General features: G+C 43.6%; 1 protein-coding gene across 1 annotated transcript; it reads left to right on the top strand.

Moving 5' to 3' along the window:
- Positions 1-1,228: 1,228 nt before the first annotated feature.
- On the top strand, positions 1,229-22,849 carry RAB39A (RAB39A, member RAS oncogene family). The gene is made up of 2 exons (XM_061629591.1): positions 1,229-1,928; positions 20,681-22,849. Exons 1-2 carry the CDS (start codon positions 1,597-1,599, stop codon positions 21,105-21,107), a joined length of 759 nt encoding a protein of 252 aa, XP_061485575.1. The 5' UTR covers positions 1,229-1,596; the 3' UTR covers positions 21,108-22,849.
- Positions 22,850-23,903: the final 1,054 nt, after the last annotated feature.

Genomic DNA, 23,903 nt, shown 5'->3' with positions numbered 1-23,903 from the left:
CCTTGTTAACACCTTCATGCCTTCTCCCACAACAACAGACGTTCCTAAGAGCCAATGAGCACGAAAGGGGAGAGTGTTAGCTAGTGGGAAGAGTCTTCTCAGAGGCTGACTCACCTCCTTTCACTTTGAGTGGCTCCAATCAAAGGACAAGAAAGCATGTTAGGAAAGGACAAGAAAGCATGTTAGAAGACTCTTCTCAGTGGCTAACACTCTCCCCTTTCATGCTGGTTGGCTTGTAGGATGTTGGAGACATTGGGACCCTGCTCCCTAAAAAGTAAGGGGTCTATGACCACTGAGACCCCGGAGGACTACACTCCCATTTGCATGTAGAAAATGCCGTGTTCAAACCTTGGCATCTCCAGTTAAAGGATCTTGGGCAGTTGGTAATATACAGTCATTGTGACTAGTAGTAGCCATTGAGAGTCTTATGCCCCACAACTTTGTTTAATCCCTTTTTAGAGTCATCTAAGGTGGTGACTGACACCACATCTTGTGGAAGGGAGTTCCATAGTTTAACAACGTGGTGTGTGAAGAAGTACTTCCATGGCATGGATCCTGGCAGCCAGGATAGTTTGCACAGTGTCAGATGGACCGAGGTTCCAATCAGTACGAGGACGTGCTTCTTCACACATATTTTTCAGGTAATGCGTTTATAAAATATACACCTAAAAAATGAAAGCACGAACGAGATAAGCGTGCATTTACAAACCCATGTAATGGGTACACTTGTTCGTGAGCGGGGACTGGTTCCAGTAGTATTACCCAGATTTGGTTCTGGGGTTTTTTGCTACCACGCAATGACGTGAAACGGCCCTACATCGCTAAATCTCCTTTGAACATCTTTCTAAAGGGGAATCTACTCTGACACAATGCAAAGCATAATCCATCTCCCTGCTTAAATCCTCCCCAAAGGCAGGAAACATCGGAGTGGAGCAGAGCTTAGCCTAAACACGACTCATTTCCAGTGCTAAACGTGGAAATATTAGCGCACCTCTCTGAGAATATGCAGAGTGCTTTTATCTCGCTTACCAGTAACTGCAGAAGCGACAGATCTGGGACGAGGCGAAAGAGGCTTCCGGGGCCCTTCCTTTCCATAAGCGCAGACGGCTCCGAGTCCCAGCTATCCAGCAGCCCCTTGCACAGAAACGGAGAGAGAGAAACCGCCAATCCACGCCCATCCATCCGTTTAAAAGGGCCCCCTTTCCTATCCCATTGGCGGATCTCCGCCTTCCTCCTCCTCCACGGTCTCATCCCCACTGAGAGCAAATTGGAAAAATACTCCACCCTTCAGAATCAAAGGAAACAAAGGGGCGCTAGCCGCTTGCCTGGAACCTTTCCCAGCTCTATCGCGCCACCCCGTACAAATCTGGTCTCCTCCACTTTTTCGTTTGAGCGGGGCAGGAGGTAAGCGAGCCCAGCCTTAGTAACGCCCCACCCCCGTCCTTTTCCCCTGAGCAGTAGCCTTCCAGGCGGGGAGTACCTCAGCCTCCCACCCCCCGTGGTATCCTATTCCCGCCCTGCCCGTCGAGTCCCCTCGCTCTCTTCTGAGGCACCTCCCTCCCTCCGTCCTTGCCTGCCTTTCTTCCTGCTGCGCCAATGCCTGGGATAGGGGCTGTAGGAGCTCGGTGCAGGCACCGCCCGAGGAGGCGCCCCAACAAGGCCGAGGCGAGCGACCACCACGCCGCCGCCTCCGGAGAGAGCGCCATGGACGCGGCCATCTGGATCTACCAGTTCCGCTTGATCGTCCTGGGCGACTCGACAGTAGGCAAGTCCTGCCTCTTGCACCGCTTCACCGAGGGCCGCTTTCCCGGGCCGATGCACTCGGATCCCACCGTCGGGGTGGATTTCTTCTCCCGCTTGGTGGAAATCGAGCCGGGCAAGAGGGTCAAGCTGCAGCTCTGGGACACGGCGGGCCAGGAGAGATTCAGGTATAACAGGTGTACACCCCCCTCCCCCAAGTAATTTTATTTTCTTTTGTAAGGTTCATCTCCTGATGCGTTCTCTCCCCCCCCCCCAATGCAGGTACTGAGTATATGTGAAGTAGTACTGGAAAGGGGCTTCTGAGTATATACAGAGTGCTTGTTCCACAGATCAATCATTTATTGATCCCCCACCCACCTTTTCTGCACGGCATATTTTTGTGTTAACCCCCTGCTTGTACCCCAACCACTAACTTTGTACCCAGCTTTCAAAGTCCTGCTGATGTCCAGATGTTTCAGACTACAGTTCCCATCAGCCCCACCCAGCGTGGCGAATGGTCAGGGATGATGTGAGTCCTAGTCCAACAACATCTGGAGAGCGTTAAACTGATGAAGGGTGTTTTATTCTCTTCTTGATTCAGATCTGCTGATTCAGATCGGCAGCATCACCAGTGTAATTGGATTCACAGAACAGAATCCCCAGGGCCACCCCTAACATTAGGCACAGTGAGACAGTCGCCTCAGGCAGATGAATTTGAGTATCATATGATGGCAGCAAATTGTTCATTATTTAATTTAGGATTAATGTGTTTTTACTCCTGGGGAGAGATGCTTGCAGAGGAGGTTGCTGCCCCACCAACCTTAGTCAGCCCTCAGCTAGCCCCCACCTGCCTGCCTTCTTACTTACATGCAGTCTAGGGGGTGACACTGTCTATCAGCTTGCTTAGTTTCAGTGTTGCCCTTGTAGAACACAGGAGAAAAGAGAATGGAAAACTGAATTAGTTGGCGCCACCTGTCATTGGCTTTGGCTCCATCTACTGTTAGCCTCTCTGTCTTTCCGCCCTACCAGTCTCAGTGGGCATCAGCCACCACTGTACGTCAACTGCTTAAATAACTTGGTCAGTCTTGGGTACTATGAAACGTGTCTTTGGCCAGCCCTGACAGCTTTGTGGCACCTGGGCTGACAACAGCATCAGCTTTGGTGGACTAGTATTGACTTCATTATCAGGTGAATGAAATGAGATTCTTGGTTGGAAGATATACAATACATATATGGGCATGCATATTAGAAAGAGAAAAATGTAAACAGTGGGACCTCTTACATTTCAAGGCCTATAAGCCTCACTGTTCAGTGTTTTGTGCATATATCTATGTCTCATGAAGCAGGTTCTAAACCACAAAAGCATTGGCCACACACACAAAAACTGTCTGAAATGGAAATGGACTGCCTTCAAGTCGATCCCGACTTATGGCTACCCTGTGAATAGGGTTTTCATGGTAAGCAGTATTCAGAGGGGGTTCACCATTGCCTCCCTCTGAAGCTAGTCCTCTCCAGCTGGCTAGGGCCTGCTCAGCTTGCCACAGCTGCACAAGCCAGCCCCTCCCTTGTCCGCAACTGCCAGCTGGGGAGCAACTAGGCTCCTTGGGACTATGCAGCTTGCCCATGACTGCACAGGCGGCAGGGCACGTAATCCCTGAGCCACTCACTGTGGGGTGATCTTTAGCTGGCCCTTGACATCCAGGAGACAAGAGTGGGGATTTGAACTCGCAGACTCTGGACTCCCAGTCAGGCTCTCCACAGAACTCCTCAGGGTTTGTTCCACCAGGCTAACATGGTAGTGTTCAATGAAATTAACCACTGTTGTATTCAGACAGCCATTCCTGTGCCTACAACCACCCAAACATTTCATCACCCAAGGCCTCTTTCTACCCAAGGCTTATTTTAAGGGAGGCCTTATGTGTTGTTTCTTTGTAAACCAGGTATCTGGTTCGCCACTGTAGGAAACAGGGAGATTGAGTAGATAGAATCATAGAGTTGGAAGGGGCCTTGTAGGCCATCGAGTCCAACCCCCTGCTCACAGCAGGAAATGCACAGCTAGAGCATCTCCCGCAGATAGCTGTCCATCCTCTGCTTGAAGACATCCAGCGAAGGAGATCCCACCACCTCCCTAGGCAGTCGGTTCCATTGCCGAACTGCCCTTACTGTCAAGAAGTTCCTTCTAATGTCCAATCTGAATCTACGCTCCTGCAACTTAAAACCATTAGACCTAGTCCTACCCTCTGGGGCAGCAGAGAACAAATCTGTACCCTCCTCTATGTGACAGCCCTTCAGGTACTTAAAGGGTGCGATCATGTCACCCCTCAGCCTTCTCTTCACCAGTCTGAACATGCCAAGTTCCTTCAACCTTTCCTCATAAGACTTGTTCTCCATACCGGCTATCAGCCTCGTCGCCCTCTTCTGAACCCGCTCTAACTTGTCTATATCTTTCTTAAAATGAGGCGCCCAGAACTGAACGCAGTATTCCAGATGAGGCCTGACTAATGCAGAATATAGTGGGACTATTACTTCCCTCGACCTGGAAACTATAGCTCTCTTTATGCAGCCCAAAACCGCATTTGCCTTTTTTGCTGCAGCATCACACTGCTGGGTCATGTTCAACCTGCGATCCACTACAATTCCAAGGTCCTTCTCACACGCACTACTGCTAAGCTGGGTATTTCCCATCCTGTACCTGTGCATTTTGTTTTTGTGCCCTAAATGCAGAATCCTGCATTTGTCTTTATTGAATTTCATTATTAATTTCAGCCCAATTTCCTAGTCTATCCAGGTCCCTTTGGATTTTATTCCTGTCTTCCATTGTGTTAGCTATCCCTCCCAGTTTCGTATCATCCACAAACTTCATAAGGCTTCCCTCTACCCCGTCATCTAAGTCATTGATAAAAATGTTGAAGAGTATTGGCCCCAGGACAGAGCCCTGTGGCACTCCACTCGAAACCTTCTTCCAGTCCGAAGCAGAGCCACCGACAACCACTCTCTGAGTACGGTTTTCCAACCAGTTGTGAATCCACCTGACAGTATTTCCATCTAGTCCGCATTTGACCAGTTTGCTAATCAAAAGGTCGTGGAGGACTTTGTCAAACGCTTTGCTGAATTCTAGATAGATGACATCTACAGCATTTCCACCATCTACTAGGCTAGTGACCCGATCAAAAAAAGAGATGAGATTAGTTTGACAGGATTTTTTCTTGACAAACCCATGCTGGCTCCTACTAATCACAGCATTGTCATCTAGATAGTTGCCAATGGACTCTTTTATTATCCGTTCTAATATCTTTCCCGGTATTGAAGTCAGACTGACCGGCCTGTAATTCCCCGGATCTTCTTTTTTACCCTTTTTAAAGAGCGGGACGATGTTTGCCTGTCTCCAATCCTCCGGCACCTCTCCCGTTCTCCAGGATTTCTCAGAGATGATGGCAAGAGGTTCCGAGAGTACATCAGCAAGTTCCTTCAATACTCGGGGATGCAGTTCATCAGGCCCTGGAGATTTGAACTCATTTAGGTTAACTAGGTATTTCCTGACTATCTCCTTATCAATCTTGAACTGCAATCCCGACCCCTTACTGAGATTGCTACCGATGGAAGGTTGCACACTGTTCCCTTTTTGGGAGAAAACGAAGGCAAAATAGGCGTTGAGCAGTTCTGCCTTTTCCTTGTTATCTGTCAACATTTTGCCATCCTCATTGAGCAGCAGTCCCACCATTTCCTAGGTCTTTCTCTTGCTTCGAACATATCTGAAAAACCCCTTTTTGTTGTTCCTCGCTTCCCTCGCCAGCCTCAGCTCATTCTGGGTTTTAGCTTTCCTTACGCTATTCCTGCAAGCCCAAGCTGCTCGTCAGTACTCTTCCTTGGTGATGCGTCCTTCCTTCCATTCTTTATACATGCTCTTTTTTATTTTTACCTCCTCCACCAGTCTTCCGTGTAGCTACATTGGCTTTTTCCGATGTCTTCTGTTTTTCTTCCTCTTTGGAATTGTTTGCGATTGCACTTTTTGTAATACCTTCTTCACGAACTCCCACGCTTCTTGGGCTCCTTTTTTCTTTAGTCTATCTAGCCACGGGATCCTACCCATCATTTCCCTGAGATCTTTTTGGTCTGATCCAGTAGGGCTCTCTTATTTATTTATTTATTAGATTTATTAGCCGTTTGATACCCAAAGGTCTCTGAGCGATGTACAACAATATTAAAAACAAAAAATATATCGTAATATAAAACCAACCAAACAAACAAACAAACAACAACACCCCCATATAGCCACAGGAAGCTTGGGCAGCATACTAATAGCAAACAACATCATCTCGGCCTATTGAATGCCTGGAAGAAAAGGTAAGTCTTCACCTGGCACTGAAAAGATGTCAATGAGGGTGCCAGGTGGACCTCACTGGGAATGTCCTTGTTTGGGAAATTTCCCTATCTCACACTTCAAGTGTTGCAGCTCCCAGGACAGCTAACAAAGAATAAAAGCAATTCAAAACAACCAAAATCAAGCAAGAAAATAACAGCAATAGAGCAGCAGGACACTGATAAAAGCATAAAAATGCAGCAACAAAACAATCAGATTGAAACGAAGTTTGAAAAAAGCCTAGGGATTTTTTTATTTTTTATTAAAGGTTTAGGGGACTCTGGTTTATTAAAAAGCATCGGTTCTTGGACACATGAAGCAATAAGAAGAAAAGTATCTCTGAATATGAGTAGAGGATATTTTCCTTACTGCTCAGCAAGGGCAACCATCCCACAGACAGGTGATGCGTAAGAAATCCTGGTCAAAGGATGTTTGTGTCCCCCAGCTCACTTTTCAAACTGAACTGCTGTTTCCAGCTCCTAATTTCAAGTATGCTGCCTTTGCAGAATCACTTCTGTTAGACCAACTTGAGTCCCCTTTCCCCTTAAAACAGATCTTCAGAGTGAAGAATCAGGAAGCTTGAAGTTGTTTGCTTAGGCTTGAATGATTTCCTGTCCATGTGCTTGGGCTCCTGCTGGGAGGAAGGGCAGGATATAAATAAATAAATAACAATGTTAGGATAGTTGTGTTATCACCAGTTACTGCTGTTACGAATGCTCACTCTGCTTATCTTAAACTTTCCATAGAAGAGACACAGACCGTACTTTCTGTACTATGACTCCATTTGCTCTCTATTCCCACGTCTGCCAACTGACAGTGACACTTCATGCATCTGATGAAGGGGATTCTATACTGTGTAAGCTTATGCCACAATCAGTCTGTTGATCTATAAGGTCCCATCAGCTTCTGTGTTTTTGTTGCAAAGATTAACATAGATTAACCCCTCTGTGGAAGTGTAACCCAATCTCTCACTCACACACAGACGCAAAATACTCAAGATCCTTGCATACTTGGAATCATGAGTCATACTCAGAATCATGGTTTTAGTGTTGTTGTTTGATTTATATCCCGCTCTTCCTCCTAGCAGGAGCCCAGGGCAGCAAACTAAAGCGCTAAAAACACCCTAAAACACCATAAAAACAAAACATCTTCAAAAGTGTTACTTAAAAAAGCTTTCAAAACATCTTCTAAGATTAAAAACATTTTAAAAAAGGTTTAACATCATATTAAAAAGCAATTCCAGCACAGATGCAGACTAGGATAGGTCTCCACTTAAAAGGCTTGTTGAAAGAGGAAGGTCTTCAACAGGCACCGAAAAGATAACAGAGATGGCACCTGTCTAATATTTGAGGGGAGGGAATTGTGTTGTACTTCTGGATGTAATTTATAGAAAATTCAGCTATATGGAAATGAATTTATCATTCTTTCACAATAGTGTTAGGAGGCAGGACCATAGCTCACTGGCATATCACATAGTTTGCATACAGGAAATCCTAGGTGTAACCCCTACCATATTCCGTTAAAAATATTAGGTAGCTGATATGAAAGACCTCAGCCTGGAGAGCTGCTGCCAGTCAGAGTAAGCCAGAGGTGGGGAACCTTTTTCAGCCTGAGGGCAGCATTCCTTCATGGGAAACTGACAGGTCTCAGCTGGGGGAGCCTTCATCAGAGGATGACCAGGAGGCTCCAGCCTTACACTCAATCCTGGGTCAGGATCCATCGGGTGAAGCGGGGAGCCAGGGTTCTGCAATGAGGTTGAGAAAGGGCCATCTGCACGCAGGGTAAGTTCAGCCTCTGTCAGTAAGGCTGAATGGATTCCAGGCCCAAGACAGAGATGTCGCCTGGAATTCCAGCTGGAAACCTGAAGCATCAGGAGAAGTGCCTGATTACAGTAGAGATGTCCTTGGGAGAAAATGTCTCCTCTTGAGGAAACCTCTGGCTTGATAGCAGTCAGCTGAAATTGGGGGTGTGGCTCCAGGAGCTCCAGCTCAAAATCTCCCAGTGCTGGGCTGGAATTGTTGTTGTTATTATTCATAATAATAATAATTAAATTTCTGTCCCGCCCTTCCTCCCAGAAGGAGCCCAGGGTAGGAAACAAAATACTCTAAAACATCTCCAAAACAGACTTTAAAACATATTAAAACAAAACAACAAAAATGAAGATTGGAGCCAAAAAGATAGCACAGATGGTGCCTGTCTAATATTTAAGGGGAGGGAATTCCAAAGGGAAGGCGCCACTACACTAAGGTCCGCTTCCTATATTGTGCAGAACAGACCTCCTGATAAGATGGTGTCTTTTCTGCAGGAGGCCCACTTGCAGAGCATAGTGATCCATTGGGTATATAAGGGGTAAGATCATATTTCCGATATCCCGGTCCCAAGCTGTATAGGGCTTTGTACACCAAAACTAGAACCTTGACATAGGCCTGGTAGCTAATGGGCAGCCAGTGCAATTCTTTCAGCAGTGGGGTGACATGCTGGCGATACCCTGCCCTGGTGCGCAGTCGCTGGAACAATGTCTATGTACAAGCACTGTACTCTGCTTGTTAGTTGATCTGCTGCTGACCCCAAACCTCCTTCACTCATAGATTGATTGGACTCTGACCTTGGACTGCTCTGACTTTGCCTCTTGCCTGACCCTTAGCTTCTTTGCGCTGTGACCTTGGACTGGCCCTGGATACTGCTTTGGTTGTTGCTCACATTGCTGGCAAGTCTCTTGTTTACTCAGGAGCTGCGTGAGAACAGGACAGAAACTTTCTAAAGGCCACATGCCAGTATTGGGCAGGGTCAGGGGCAAAAAATAGGGGTTAGAAGCAAAAGTGGGCAGAGCATTCCAGCCATGCAAAAGTCAGATGTTTCTGCACATGTTCCCCGTCCAGGCAAGCAAGTGACATTATTGCAGTTCAAGGACACATTCTAGTCAGCCAGAAAGACTTAAGGAGGGTGTGGAGCCAGGCCAGTGAGAGGCATGGCCTGAGAATTGGCATGGCCTAGGAAGAATCCTGAGGGTCAGACACTGTCCTCTAGGCCTAAGGTTCCCCACCATGGGAGTAAACGACACTGGGTTAGAGAGACAAATAGACTGATGTAGTAGAAGGCTCCTTCCTAAATGGCAACCCCCCCAATACTCTTTCAGTGCTGCGTGCATTGAAAGAGCGACAGTTCGAAAGGTCTTACTCGAAGTCTGGCACTATGAGCTGTGTGTTTGAAGGCAGGTCATACTAAGCAAAGGTATAAAAGGGGATCATATGGGTGCTGGGCCTTCCTACACATAAACTCCCCCCCCAAATACCCTGTGTCCTTCAGCTGCTCATCTTGTTGGAGGGGTAACATATGTCTCTGAGCCTGATAGGGAAAAAAATAGCTAGGAAAAGGAAGTTTGAAGTGGGAGGGAAGTACTCTTCTCCCACACACTCCTTTGCATGAAATCAGCCCCACCACCCACTTTGTATCTGTTCAGCAGTGACTTGTGCTAAAACACACTTCTGATGCTCGCTGTTATATCTAGTGAGACATTGGTCTCCTTTAGTGTTTGCAACTGCACATAATTGGGTTCTTTTTATGTTGTCTGATATCTCCAAGGATTTGTTACTGGGCCCCTGGGATTCTATACATAATGAAATCAGAGGTAGGGCTAAGGTTTGCATGCTCCCCTATCCCACCCCATCCCACCCCGGTAAGCTCTGCTCAACCCCCTGAAACCCACTGATGAACCCACTTGTTTGCATGACAATTTGTTTCTTGCCCAATAGTGGTAAAAGAATTCACATACTGAGCAGCATGGCTTCAATTGTTGTTGTTCCCAAGCTGCTGCCTATGACGACAGACCAAACCACGTGTGTTTTCTCTCTGTCAATTATTATTCACTGGAAATTGGGTTGGCTGTCAACGTGAGTTTAAGGCAGCCCACAGGGGAGACAAAAAAGAGTAGAGAATCTTCTTACTCTTACTCATTTCTCAGACCTCTTTCTGAGGTGAAGAGTCAAATCTGTATAGAATTTGGAGCAGCCATGTTAAAAGGTAGAGGCAGGACATTCCAGGCAGGGGGTAGCCAACCCTGCTTGGATATGGATATCTTTGCAGAGGATCCCTAGTCAAGCTTTACCAACAGCACAATCCAAACCATGTCTACTCAGAAGTAAGTCCCTATGGGCTTAGTCCCTTAGTAAATGTGTTTCAAATTGCAGCCTTCAGGGTCATTCATCTTTACTCCTGAATGCTCCCATCTAACATCTCCACAACACTTGGCTCCTTTTTTCCTGGAATGGCCTTCTGGTGACTGGCCTGGCCTAAGGGCACTTAAAAACTTTTTGCCAGAAGCAAGTTGGCTATATTAAATGTTCCCTACCCAGGCTCCATCTTTTAACTAAGCTTTCTATCTTAATTTCCTATCAGAGAAATGTTTTTCTTTGAATTGTATGCTCCAAGCAACTGGCTGATGCTTAATGTATCATGCTTAATGACATCACTTGGGCCTGCCCACATGATATCACTTGGGCTCACCCCCATGACATCACTAGGGACCGCCCCCAAATTCTCAGGGTTTAGGAGTCTTCTGACCTGGCAACCTTCCTTGTCCTCCTGGATCTCTCAGCGGCTTTTGATACCGTTGACCACGGTATCCTTCTGGACCGCCTGAAGAGGTTAGGCATAGGGGGCACTGTATTGCAGTGGTTCCATTCCTTCCTCTCTGGTAGGTGGGGGATGAGGTTTTCGGATCCTTGGCCTCTCACTTGTGGGGTGCCACAGGGCTCCATCCTCTCCCCGATGCTGTTCAACATCTATATAAAGCCGTTGGGGGCTATCATCAGAAGATGCTGATGACACGCAGCTCTATCTCTCATTCAAATCTTCACCGAGGTCGGCTGTAGAAACCCTATCCAAGTGCCTGGAGTTGGTGAGTGGCTGGATGGGAAGGAATAAGCTGAAGCTGAACCCTGACAAAACCGAGGTACTGTTTGTGGGAGACAAGGGAACGTTGGGGGATGTTGACCTGGTGCTCAGTGGGGTACAATTGCCCCTGAAAGACCAGGTCCACAGCCTGGGGGTCATTCTTGACTCCCAGCTGTCCATGGAGCCTCAGCTCTCGGCTGTGAGCCGGGCGACACTGTATCAACTCCATCTGATACGGAGGCTGCGCTCCTACCTTCCCAACCATCTGCTCCCATCTGTGGTACATGCCCTGGTCTCTTCTCGCCTAGACTACTGTAATGCACTCTACGTGGAGTTACCCTTGAAAACGGTCCAGAAGCTGCAACTGGTACAGAATGTGGCGGCTCACCTGATTAAAGGCAGCCGCTGGCGAGATCACATCACTCCAGTGCTGAAGGAGTTGCACTGGTTACCGGTTGTTTTCCGGGCCCAATTCAAGGTGTTGGTTCTGACCTTTAAAACCCTATACGGGTTCGGCTCAGTCTATCTGAAGGAGCGCCTCCAACATCATCAGGGATGCCGCTCAACAAGATCAGCCTCAAAAGGCCTTCTCTCTATGCCACCAATTAAAACAGCTAGACTGGTGAGAACTAGGGAGAGGGCTTTTTCAATTGTGGCCCCCACTTTGTGGAATTCCCTCCCAAATAATCTCCACCATGCCCCCTCTATGATGAGCTTCTGCCAGGCCTTGAAGACCTGGCTCTTCAGGAAGGCTTTTGGGGTGGGTTAGGTTTTATTATTATTGTTGAGATTTTTAATTTTTAATGTATTTGTATGTTTTTATTTTGTACGTCACCCAGAGTGGCTGGACAGCCAGTCAGATAGGCAACTAATAAATTTAATAAATAATAAATAAATAAATAGGCCTCCTGATAAGAAGGATATCTGCAGGAGGCCCTCACTTGCAGAGTGCTGTGATTGGGTATATAAGGGGCAAGGCAATCTTGGCAAGCCCTGCTTGTCAAGGAACAATCAGGAGCACACTTCATTTATTTATTTATTTATTATTTGATTTATATCCCACCCTTCCTCCCAGCAGGAGCCCAGGGCAGCAAACAGAAGCACTAAAAATACTTTAAAACATCATAAAAACAGACCTTAAAATACATTAAAACAAAATGTTAAAAACATTTTAAAAAATGCTTTAAAAACATCTTTTAAAAAGGGTTAAAAACATTATTTAAAAAACATATTAAAAAGCAATTCAGACGCAGACTGGGATAGGTCTCAACTTAAATGCTTGTTGAAAGTGGAAAGTCTTCAAAAGGCACCAAAAAGATAGAAGAGATGGCACCTGCCTAATATTCAAGGGGAGGGAATTCCACAGGGTAGGTGCCGCCACACTAAAGGTTCATTTCCTATATTGTGCAGAACGAACCTCCTGATAAGATGGTATCTGCAGGAGGCCCTCATCTGCAGAGCACAGTGATCGACTGGATATATAAGGGGTAAGACGGTCTTTCAGGTATCCTGGTCCTGAGCTGTATAGGGCTTTGTACACCAAAACTAGAACCTTGAACTTGTCCCAGTAGCAAATGGGCAGCAAGTGCAATTCTTTCAGCAGCAGGGTGACATGTTGGCGATACCCTGCCCCAGTGAGCAGTCTCACCGCCACATTTTGCACCAGCTGCAGCTTCTGGACCAACCTCAAGGGCAGCCCCACATAGAGCGCATTACAGTAATCCAGCCTGGAGGTTACCAGTGCGTGGACAACAGTGGTCAGGCTATCCAACTGTTCCTTTGCAGCTGCAATTGTTACTTTGGATTGTTCCTTTGCAGCTGCTTCTTTACCAGCCCCACACTTGTCAGGCAGGTGGGTATGACTGGTGTAAACCAGCCTTGCAGGTCAAATTAGGATCCCTGCTGGGTTTAGTTAGGCCTATCAGCTAGAGGTTTCTTATGGTAATCTAAAAGATAAAGACTGTCATCAGTATACACATAAGGTGGTTCTTAAGTTTTACAGTAGGGATAGGTAAATAAAAGGTTGGTTCAGTTCCCCATCACTCCCACTGTGTACTGTGGGAGAAAGTAATGGGAACACAAGTTAGATGAAGCTAAGCTTGATCCTCATTCCAGACATTGTGGTCGCTACCGAGAGGGATAGCCCTACTCCCAGTGGTGTCCTCATGTATATTCCTTTATTTTTTCCCTTATAATTAAATGGCTGCCATTAATCTGTCTGTGTTCTCTATAATATATGGATCCTCCATTTACTATCCACCCAGCCCATCATGATAACGGGCATTTTGCTAGTTTAGTAATATGAATCACTTAGCATCTTTTTGAATCTTTTCAAAGAACAGCCATCTGTATCCTGTTTAAATCTTGTCAAAGCTAGTTTCCTTTTGAGTTTCCTGGCATGGGACCAGTTTTCCCATTGACAAGGCAGCAATCCCATTTGAAAAGACTGGGTTGGATCTATACTCCCCATCATGGCTAGAATAGACTCTAATCAATGGGTTTTAAGTTACTGTAAACATGACCTGAAGCATAATCTTAGCCATGTGTACTCAGAAGTCCCATTGAATTTAATGGGGCTTAATTCCAGGTAAATGGGGTTAGGACTGCAGCTTAATCAAAGTAAAAGTAAGTAAACTGATAGACCAGTATAGACTTCACATATGATTGTAAGTTACATAACAGCAATTTAACAAGACATTACTCGAGGTTGATCTATATCACAGTGAGTCATATAGATGTGTTGTTTGCTTTCTATATATTTACTGATCAGAGAGACATGCTGGAAGAAATATTGATTCGAAATTGTTTTTGCTTTATCAACCAGCATTTGACAGTTGGTTTATGACAAATTTATTGTTACTGGAATTATTGTATATAACATTCAACATCAGTTCAGGAAAATTTTATGCATACTTGATCAGTTAAATAATATGTTGGAAGTTTGCACAGTCAGCTATTATGAGCTATCTGATCTACCAGTGAAGATAAATGACGTTGGACTTCACCATTTGAGACTGCAGATAGTAGATTGCATTTTTCAGCGTTTGTCCCAGATATAAATAAACCCTTCTTTCTCTTTTGTTTTCTTGTTTACCTGTTTGATGGTTTATGCTGGAATTAACTTTTGGTTAAACATTAAACTATACTTGACTTCTTGCATGCAGAAAGCTAGCAGGTCAGATGGAAGGATAGACTAAAAACCTCTACTTGATATGGTAGTTTTCTATAGGCAGGGAAATTGTAATCAGTCATGCAACCCACCCACCCACATCTGAACTATAAAATGGTACAGTTCCAGGCAGTGGTAAAGTTTGAAGTGCAGGAGCTCATCATGATAACCCCCATTGCTAAACTGAAGGAGAATCGAAAAATGCAGGCAGCTGTGTTGTCCATTATTTTATATGTATACACACACACACCAAAAAATAATCACCATGTAGCTTAATACCCAATTTATTAGGATTAGCATAACTACATAGTTTCTTGGGAGGAAAATCTATTGAACTCAGTAGTGCTTACTTCTGATTGTATAGGTTCAATTTGTAAAATGCATAGAGTATTAACAGAAGATCTTTAGCTGGCTGAATTGCAACCTTTACCTTTTAATTAGAAATGCAAGCAATCTTGCAAATAAATGTTACCATTTAAACTGCTATCATGAAGTGGGAACCCTAACAAAGAAAAGAAGTATCCAGCTTGATTATTTTCCTTATCCTCTGACTTCTGTGCTCATCTGTTACAAACTTGAAAGACTTATTATTGCCTCATTTATTTGTGAGAGCAAGGCAGCTGGTCAGTTACCTTGGTGCTCCTCCTGATGATGTCATCACTCCTGCTCTGAAAAAACATTCTGGAGCTGCACTGCATTCACTTTCCACTACACTGCAGGTGCCAACATAGAAGCTAATTTCAGCATCTTAAAAACTCTTAATGCTCCCTTTAAAAAAAAAAGTAGCTAATTTCTAGTTCTTACAGTTATGGAAATAAGCCACAGTCAAGAGAACTATGCCAGAGCTTGGCACATCTACAGTGGCTTTGGGACTCGCTTTTCATAAATATCAGCACCCCAGTCCTGTATGGGAAACACTTTGGAATCTTGGAGGAAATTCACAAGCAGTATGTGCTGTTCTGAAGTGGTGGGGAGAGGCAAAAATACTGCTGGCAGCCTTAAGTGGCTGTCTGGATTACATCCAAAAGCTTGAAAACCTATGCCAGTGTCTGAGGAATCCTCAGAACAGCAGAGCCTGGTCCATTAGGGAAAATGAGGCACAGCCCCACCAATCTGTGTGTCCTTAGCCAGCCCCCAACTGGTTGCCTTCTTACTAGCATCCAGTCCAGGGGGCCTAGTCTCAGTGTTGCCATGCTAAACTCTGTAGTGGATAGGGGCAAAACTAGGATTGGTTGGCTCTGCCTGTCGCTTGCTCTGGCTCCACCTACTGGTGGCCTCCCTGCCTTCTGCTCTACTAGTCTCAAACCACCACTGCCTCAGAACAACCCGCAGGAGGCCTGAGCTGGGCTTTTGGCAGTAAGGGGCTACCGTTTTCATATTTGCATAGCCCATTGTCCTGCCTCCAGGACAGTAGAAGCAGGACTCATGATGCAAAATAATTAGCTATAGGCAGGTAATTTAATTAAGAGCACAGGTTTTGGTGATGATTGGCCCCTGGTTTTTTTAAGCACAGGATATAAACAGGCTGCTTAGTGTGAATGCCCTACCAGACTAAGCAGATAATATAATTTTTGGAAAAGATTATTCTGCAATTACGCTTATGGATGCAGTGAAGATCTCATTTTGGTTCTCAATTCAAGAGAGACTGTGATTCATGTTCTTGTATGACAAGAAATATGGACAGCTCAAGCCCCCAGGCTGGCTGGCGCGGGTTTCATGTGCCAGCTTTGCACATGAAGAGCTGCTTGTTCTTTACATTTGGATCTTCCTCTTTCCTCCATGGAGCTCAGAGTGGTATCGAGCGAATGACTTAGGCTGCAATCCAATACACACCTGGGAGAAAGCTTAATTGGAGCTTACTTCTGAGTAGACATGTATTGGATTGCAGTTTTACTCAAGACAACTCAGGGCCAGTTCACACTTTATGCAACAGTGCAACTGTCTGGAGTTTCACTGTATCTAGAAATCAAACAAACTATGGCTTGTTTCTCCAAAGTTTTATTTGTTTTCCAGCTGCTCTTGCATTGCTCCTTTGTACAGGTCCTACACACTAGTCTAGAGCAACAGAAAATGAATTTGGTCCTTCCTGAAATACGAAAGGCTCCACCTGTATTGGCATTCTGCAGGCTTTTGAGGACACATCTGTTCACACGCGTGCATGCTCTTGACATGAGTCTCCCGTTTTAATTGCTGTGCTGTTTTAATGGGATTGTTTTATTGCATATTTTAGTCAGGGACCTTTATATTTCAATGTTTTAAGGGATTGTTTTATTGTTTATTTTAATTATGGTGTGTTTTTAATCAGTATTTTAACAATGTTGTGCAATTTTTTGAAAGTTTTTTAACTGTTTAGAAGCTATCTGAGCATTAAGTGGTAGATTTATTATTATTATCATTAGTAGTAGTAGTAGTGATAGCAATAGTAATAATAATAATTGTGATACCCCTTCAAATATTTGAAGATGGCTGTCATATTGCCTTTTAATTGTCCCATCTCCAAGCTAAACATATCCAACACCTTCAGACTGCCCTCATGGGACTTGGTGTCCAGGTCCTTCACTATCTTTGCCAAGCTCCTCTGGACATGTTCCAGTTTCTTGATATCCTTCTTAAGCTTGTGGTGCCCAGAACTGGACACAGTACTCCAGGTGAAGTCTGACTAAAGCAGAATAAAAAAGGCAAGTAAGTGGGGGACATGATAGAAGCATATAAAATTATGTACTATTGTGTGGAGAAAATGGTCAGAGAGGATTTTTTCTACAACGCATGGGGTTGTATTCAATTAAGTCCTACTCAGAGCAGACCCATTGAAATTATTGAACCTAAGCTAGTCATGCACTGAATACCACCCATAATATTGGAACCCCAGGGTCATCCAATCAAGCTAAATGTTGGACAATTCAGGAAAGACAAAAGGAAATACTTCTTCACACAACCCATAGTTGTTATGTGCCTTCAAGTCGACGACTTATGGCTACCCTTAACACTATAGAATTTGCTCACCAAAGAAGTAGTGATGGCCACCAACTTGAATGCCTTTAAAAGGGAATTGATTAGACAAATTAGAAAATCTCTCTGGATTGTATCTTGTTCTGAAGAGATTTATGATATTTTTCATTAATATGACATTTTTGCTGCTGTGTTTGCTCTGTGAAATTGCAAACCCAAACTCCTGCATACAACAAAAAGAATTCTGGGAAATAACACCAGACTGGGCCCCCTTTGTCAAGTCTTTCCCCCCGTTAAGAGAATGACTGCACTGTGATCTTTTGCTTGGTTACATTTTATCTTTATGTATACCTTGTTGCTTTCTCATTTCCTCCTCATTATTCATGTTCTCTTTGCATGTTTTTAATATTCACCTTCAAAGAACAATATGACAATGATGAATGAAGAAGACCTTGAGAGAGGAATAGAAAGTGGGAAGGGGACTTAATCATGAATAGAACTCCTTCTGGACAGATGTTCCCACACATCTGTCATTCCATGCGTATTTCTAGCCACATCTGCTTGCACATCACAACGAATGCTGCTAGGAAATTCAACAAAGAGTCTTCTGGCACCTTAAAGACTTAACAAATAGATTATGACAAGCTTTTGTAGACCACAGTCCACTTTATCAGATGCCTTAGAGTCTTTCTGTAAAGAACTGTAAAGAGTTACTGGATTACTTGCAAAAGAAGTAAGTCCCCTTGGGGGTCAGATGGATCTTACTCCTTAGGAAGTGTACCTAGGATTACAACCCAAATCAATGATTCTGTCTGGGGTGAATTGAGTGTAGAGTATCCCAGATTTTTTCCAGTATGTCCTATTTAGGATCTATTTTAAAAAACTGTGTGATACAGATGAACCTTTAGGATGTGCTCATACAACTCAGTTCTTCTGCATGGTTATATTTGAGCATACATTATATTGGATATTTGTAAATTTTGATACAAATAATAAAGTCTAAATAGTAATCATACTGTTTCCACTTTGGCAACAATGTGCAGTATGTTAGCAGCACATAGCGATTTGCAATTTTAATTTGCCCCCCAAATTCATATTAAGCCAAATGGACATATTATTATTATTATTACATTATTATTATAAATTTATTTATACCCTGCCTTTCAGCCAAAGGCCCTCAAGGCGGCTTACAAAGAAAAATAAACGCAAGTATAAAAATACATCAATTACAAAAATTAAACTAAATAACAAATAACATTATTAAGAAAAAAAATGTCCAGGAAAGAAACTCAGAATAAATTACATATATCAGGGTTTGGCTTAAAAATATTGGAACAGGACCTTTTTTATTTTCTTTTGGTTCATGATGAAATGAAGGTCTCCCAAACTAAGAGACCAAGCTTCACTGGAAGGTTGCACCTCCTGCTTCTCAAGAAGAAAGAACATCATGGCAAAAGAGAGACCAACCTAAGCCCATCCATTGGCTAGTGGAAGAAGTGGTGCAGGGAGCTTCCTTTCCTTCTCCCTGCCAGAAGCAACACTTGGTTTCAACTGCAGGTTGTCTGAGACTTCAGAGCTACAGAGAAACACACTCTGGCCTCATCAGCCAGATCACTAAGGCGGGCTTGTGTGTATATATGTGCATGTGTTACTACAAGCTATCAATAAGCTGCTTTGAGGTTTATTTATTAGTAGTCAGTGTGGTGAGGCAGAGCTGCAGAGCCAACCCCCCTGTGTTGGCACTGCTGCAGCTTACCTGGATGGGACAAGTTAGCCATTAGGTTGTAGATGCATGGGCATGCTGTTGGGGGTACCAGATTGGCCCCAGGAGCTCATCTACCTGTTGGAAGTGGGGCAAGAGCAACTCCTGTTTGGGTTCTTTTGTTCGTATTCCAGAAGGAAGATAGAGTCCTCCAGCTGGCTAGGCTTGCCCAGAGCTTGGAAGATTACTTTAAAAAAGTAATAAATTACAGTTACAATTACATGGCCCCCCCAAAAAGTAGTAATCACCATTACAATTGCTCTGAAAGTAACTGATTACTTTACTTTTTCTCAAAAGTAATCACTACAATTACATTTCAGTTACTTTTTTTAAAAAAAACGCCTACAAGGTGCTGGCCTTGGCTGCTGCACATCTAAGTAGCCTAAAACAACATTAAAAATAAACACACACATACAGAGGTAGTAGAATAATTCTTTTTATCCATAAGATAGCAATGGGGGTCTCTCCGCAGGTAAGGGAACTGGGGAGGGAGGCAGAGGCCACTACTCAGATCTTTGCACATCAAACCAAGTGCAACCTCCCCCTCCAGCCAGCAAGCATAATCTTTCTCACTTAACCACCTCCCGGACCCTGGCCTGCCACCAACTAAGGGACACTCACCCAAGGAAACTTTCCTGAGATGCAAAAACGTTAAAATACTGCAAATGCAGCACAGTAGCCAGAGAGGGTGGTGGAGGCCACTTTGTGTGCGTGCGTCCTCTGGCTCCTTTTTTCCTCCACTCCATTCTTTTCCACCACTATCCATTTTTTAAAACAATTGTTTTCTCCATTCCACCCCCACCTCACTCTCCCCCTCCTCCCTCGTTGCCTCCTACCCACTTGTAACGAATTACAAGTAATTTGTTACTTGTAACGAATTACTTCCAAGCTGTGGGCTTGCCTCCCTTTTACCTGGGCTCTTCTCTACCTAACTTCCTTCCATTGTAAACTGATATGCTCAGGCAGCTTATCTGCCCCTTCTTCCTTTGTTCTTTCCTTCGACTGTCTGAGGAGAGAGGAGACATCTTTGTCTTTGCTCTCCTGAGCCGTGAGGGCAATACCCACGTCTGGGCATTGCGCCTCCAACTTAGTTAGTTAGTACTAGGTATGCCTTTCCTATCTACTATGTATTCTATAAATAAAGTAGCTTTTCTTATTTTACTACGTCTTAAGTCTCAGTGATTTAATGCAGGGTAAAAGCCTGCTACTTAGGTAAATACACACAGTGGCATACACACAGCTCAGACGCTGAGTATCTGTGCATATTTCCAGAACACTACCCAGGCCCAGTCTCACCACCATTCTGCCCCAAACTCATCCAGGTAATCTGAAGAATTTGCCCCACTCACTATCTGCAACGGTTCAATTGAAAGGTGTGACAGAAATCTTCTAAATAAATAAATAAAAGGTTCTGTAAACAGGCCTGGCCATAGCACAGGATTTGGTTTGAAATCTTGTCTGCGTTTTCACCTGCTTCTAGCTTAGAAGGATGCAAGCAAAACTAAAATGGTTGCAGGAGGGAGGGGTAAGGGAAAGCTATGTATGCATTGTAGTTCACCCTAGATGGCACTCTTTTACTCTTGGCATAACTTGTGGAGCAATTGCTGCAAAGATTGACCACCACCATTGAATTAGAACAATTCTTTTCATTCATCTTCTTAAAAAATATGCATACAAGGATTTCATCTGCTTCCAAGACCACGCAGGCTCAAAAGGATACTCTTGTCTTTCAAAAGGTAAATGTAAAAAAACCCCTCAAACAGTTGCATACCTTTTGAGCATATTTTCTCACCTTTTAATTTTACAGATCAATCACGCGCTCTTATTTCCGAAATTCGGTTGGAGGCTTGCTGGTATTTGACATCACTAATCGGTCTTCTTTTGAACATGTGTATGATTGGCTGGATGAAGCTAAGATGCATGTGCAGCCTTTCCAGATTGTGTTTATCTTAGTGGGACACAAATGCGACTTGGAGACGGAACGCCAGGTTATGAGAGAGGAAGCAGAGGAACTGGCATCCGCCTGCGGCATGAAATACATAGAAACATCAGCCAAAGATGCCACAAATGTTGAAGAATCCTTTGCTGTCCTTACTAAAGACATATACGAACTTGTGAAAAAAGGAGAGATTTCAATTCAAGATGGATGGGAAGGTGTGAAAAGTGGCTTTGTTCCAAATGTTGTACATTCCTCAGAGGAGGCTGCCTTACTCGGAGACCAATGCCCTTGCTAAATTGTTTGCATGCCAAAGAACCATACTATATCAGGTGTTTGGAGAATAAGGCCAGGTTATATACAAAAGATTATGTTAATATGAAGATGCATTAGTTCGGGGTAAGTGACATCTGGCTTCTGAGTTGCTTACAACTCCTGCAATACTTAAGTGTGGCTCGCCTGCTCCTATCCTGGGAATCACAGCTTTTGATTAAAAAGCAAAGTACATTTCTAGTAATTAAACATGGGAAAGGCAATGAAAACAGAGGCAGGTTAAAAACGAAAGTCTGAATTATTTGTGTTCCAATTTTGTGATTTTTTAAAAAAAGTAATCAAGATGTTTTTAAAAGCAGTCTCAGGTTTATTCAGCCTTTGTTGCCAGTCATTTTTCAGAATGTTGAAATTATTATTTTTGTCACGAGAAGTGCAGCCTATCTACCACCCTATAGTTTTGTAACCACCATCTGCATGAAAATGATATGCAAATTATGTGAATTATCTGCAGCAAAACTTGTGCAGTTCTGCAGTGATCCTCTGGCTCCTCATGTATTTTTCAACGTGGTCCTCAATGCTAGCCATGTCATACACCTACATGGGATCATCAGCTCTGAGATATAACAGCCTATCCAAACCGCAAGATGAATGTTGTGTTCTGCTTTTTTGTACCCTTGTGTAAGAGGGAGCCTTATTTTTCACAGTGAACCAGTTTGATTGGCCTGGTTATAATATGATTTCCAACAAAATTGTGCAGTGGATTCCCAGCTCTCCCCCTCTCAAGAGAATCTTTGTACTGCTGACCAAGCCTGGAAGTGGGGGAGTTTCAGAAGTGGAGAAGGAATGAAGGGCAACTCCCCACACAGTCATGAGATCTTCCCCTGTTGTACTATATAGCAGTAGAGGGCTGCCAGCTCCAAAGCTGAGTATTTTATAACTATAAAATCAGAGGCAGGGGGTACAGAGTCCTGGAGATGGGAAATACATACCCCCAATTTCCTTCCACCAGGAGACTTATTATACACTGGCAGAGACTTAAACAAGTCAATGCACTCTCTGCCCACACCATTTCCCTTTTTGGTTTCCAAGTGACACATGATTCATTCAGTCTGTTTGACTTCCGGTTTATTTAGATTCTCCTCTGCCACTCCTGTCAGGGGACACCAACATTTTGTAAAATGGCCAGTTCCTGTTGGAATGTTTTTGGGTGTTTTTTTAAAAAGTCATTATCTTTTAATTCACAAATCTGTGAATTAAACCTAGGGCATTCACTGAGTACATAGAAGCCACTCCCTTATTTTTGAGTAACCCTGTTTCACTTGCAAACCACTGAGTTTAGTGTTACTAGAGGGAATAATATATGTATCAGCAAAAAAAAAGCAAAAAAAGTGGCAAGATATTTTCTACAGTGTTCTTATTACCATTTTTATTAAGCTTTTTAGACTTCACATTTTGAAAAGAGGTTAAAATAAAACTATGGACTGTGGACTGTGTTCTGAGTAATCCCTGCTTTGATTCGCTTGGTCTTATTTCTGAGAAACAAGAACCTGGTGGAGCATGTTGACCTGTTTTGTCATCTTTTGTGAGACTTGACTGCACACACTTGAGTTCTCCTGCCCATCGAGGCCTCTCTATTAACTTAAGTGGAGGGATAGCTTCATGCATGTATAAGGAAGCTGAGACAGACATAGGTATGCCCCTGTGTACATTGTAGCGCATATAGCTCTGCATCAGTGCCATGCTCATTTCTATTGCAATTCTGTTCATGTTGTAATAAATTCATGGTAAGCAAACAGAAGACAGCTGCTCCATCTCTGAATACTTTTGATATTCCTGCAGTGATGAAAAAATGTAATAAATGTTAGCATATTTCTGAATCTTTAAAAGTACATGGAAGAAACACTGTTTTGAACAAAATATTTTCAGTGATCTATATAATAATTATTCTACTGATGGCTTAGACAGAAAATATTTATTACATTTATATCCTGCCCTTCTTCCCAGGAAGAGCCCAGGGTGGCAGACAACAAGCAATAAACACTAAAAACAATTAAAAAAATCTTAAGAACAATTACAGTACAGATGCAGACTGGGATAAGGTATCCACATAAAAGGCTTGTTGAAAGAGAAAGGTCTACAGAGATGGCTCCTGTGTAATATTTAAGGGGAGTGAATTCCAAAGGATTGTTGCTACAACACTAAAGGTCTGCTTCCTATGTTGTGTGGAATGGACCTCCCGATGAGATGACATCTGCAGGAGGCCCTCACCAGCAGAGCACAGTGATCAACGGGATATATAAGGGATAAGATTATCTTTTAGATAGTTTTCTCTGTTGCCAATGGTGAAAATGAACCACATAATAGGTAAAAACATAATTCCAAATAGAAGGGCTGCTACTGGGAGGAAGGCTGGTGTATAAATCTAATAATAATAATAATAAATCACCCTTGTGAATAAGCCCATAAAAGGATCAGGACCAACAAACAGCCGTATATTCCTCTTGTGAGACCTAGTGAGCAGCATATTATGCAGGAGGAAGTCTTCTAACAACGATGAAAATGATGACAAAACACTTTACTAATCAAATACAGACAACCGTATCCTTAACCAAAACTGGGAACTTTTAAATTTGCATTAAAATTCTTATAGATACAGCATATATTCTCCCTTTGCTCAACCTTATTTGGCCATCATCTTGGTATGCAAATATTTTCCAGAAATTTCTAGTGCAATAGATAACTGGCATACATAGATACCTGTATTATGGAAAAGTCTGCAGAGATAACAGACAAGAAAGCATGGTCAGTGCAACCACTGTCT

This window comes from Rhineura floridana, chromosome 5, assembly GCF_030035675.1.
Source record: "Rhineura floridana isolate rRhiFlo1 chromosome 5, rRhiFlo1.hap2, whole genome shotgun sequence".
Taxonomy (NCBI): domain Eukaryota; kingdom Metazoa; phylum Chordata; class Lepidosauria; order Squamata; family Rhineuridae; genus Rhineura; species Rhineura floridana.
This window is presented reverse-complemented; position numbering and strand designations above follow the sequence as displayed.

Excerpts from the sequence above, each read along its gene's own strand:
- RAB39A (XM_061629591.1), top strand. The coding sequence starts at position 1,597 with ATGCCTGGGATAGGGGCTGTAGGAGCTCGGTGCAGGCACCGCCCGAGG. Across the intron at positions 1,929-20,680 it reads GCGGGCCAGGAGAGATTCAG|ATCAATCACGCGCTCTTATT; the intron begins GTATAACAGGTG and ends TTAATTTTACAG.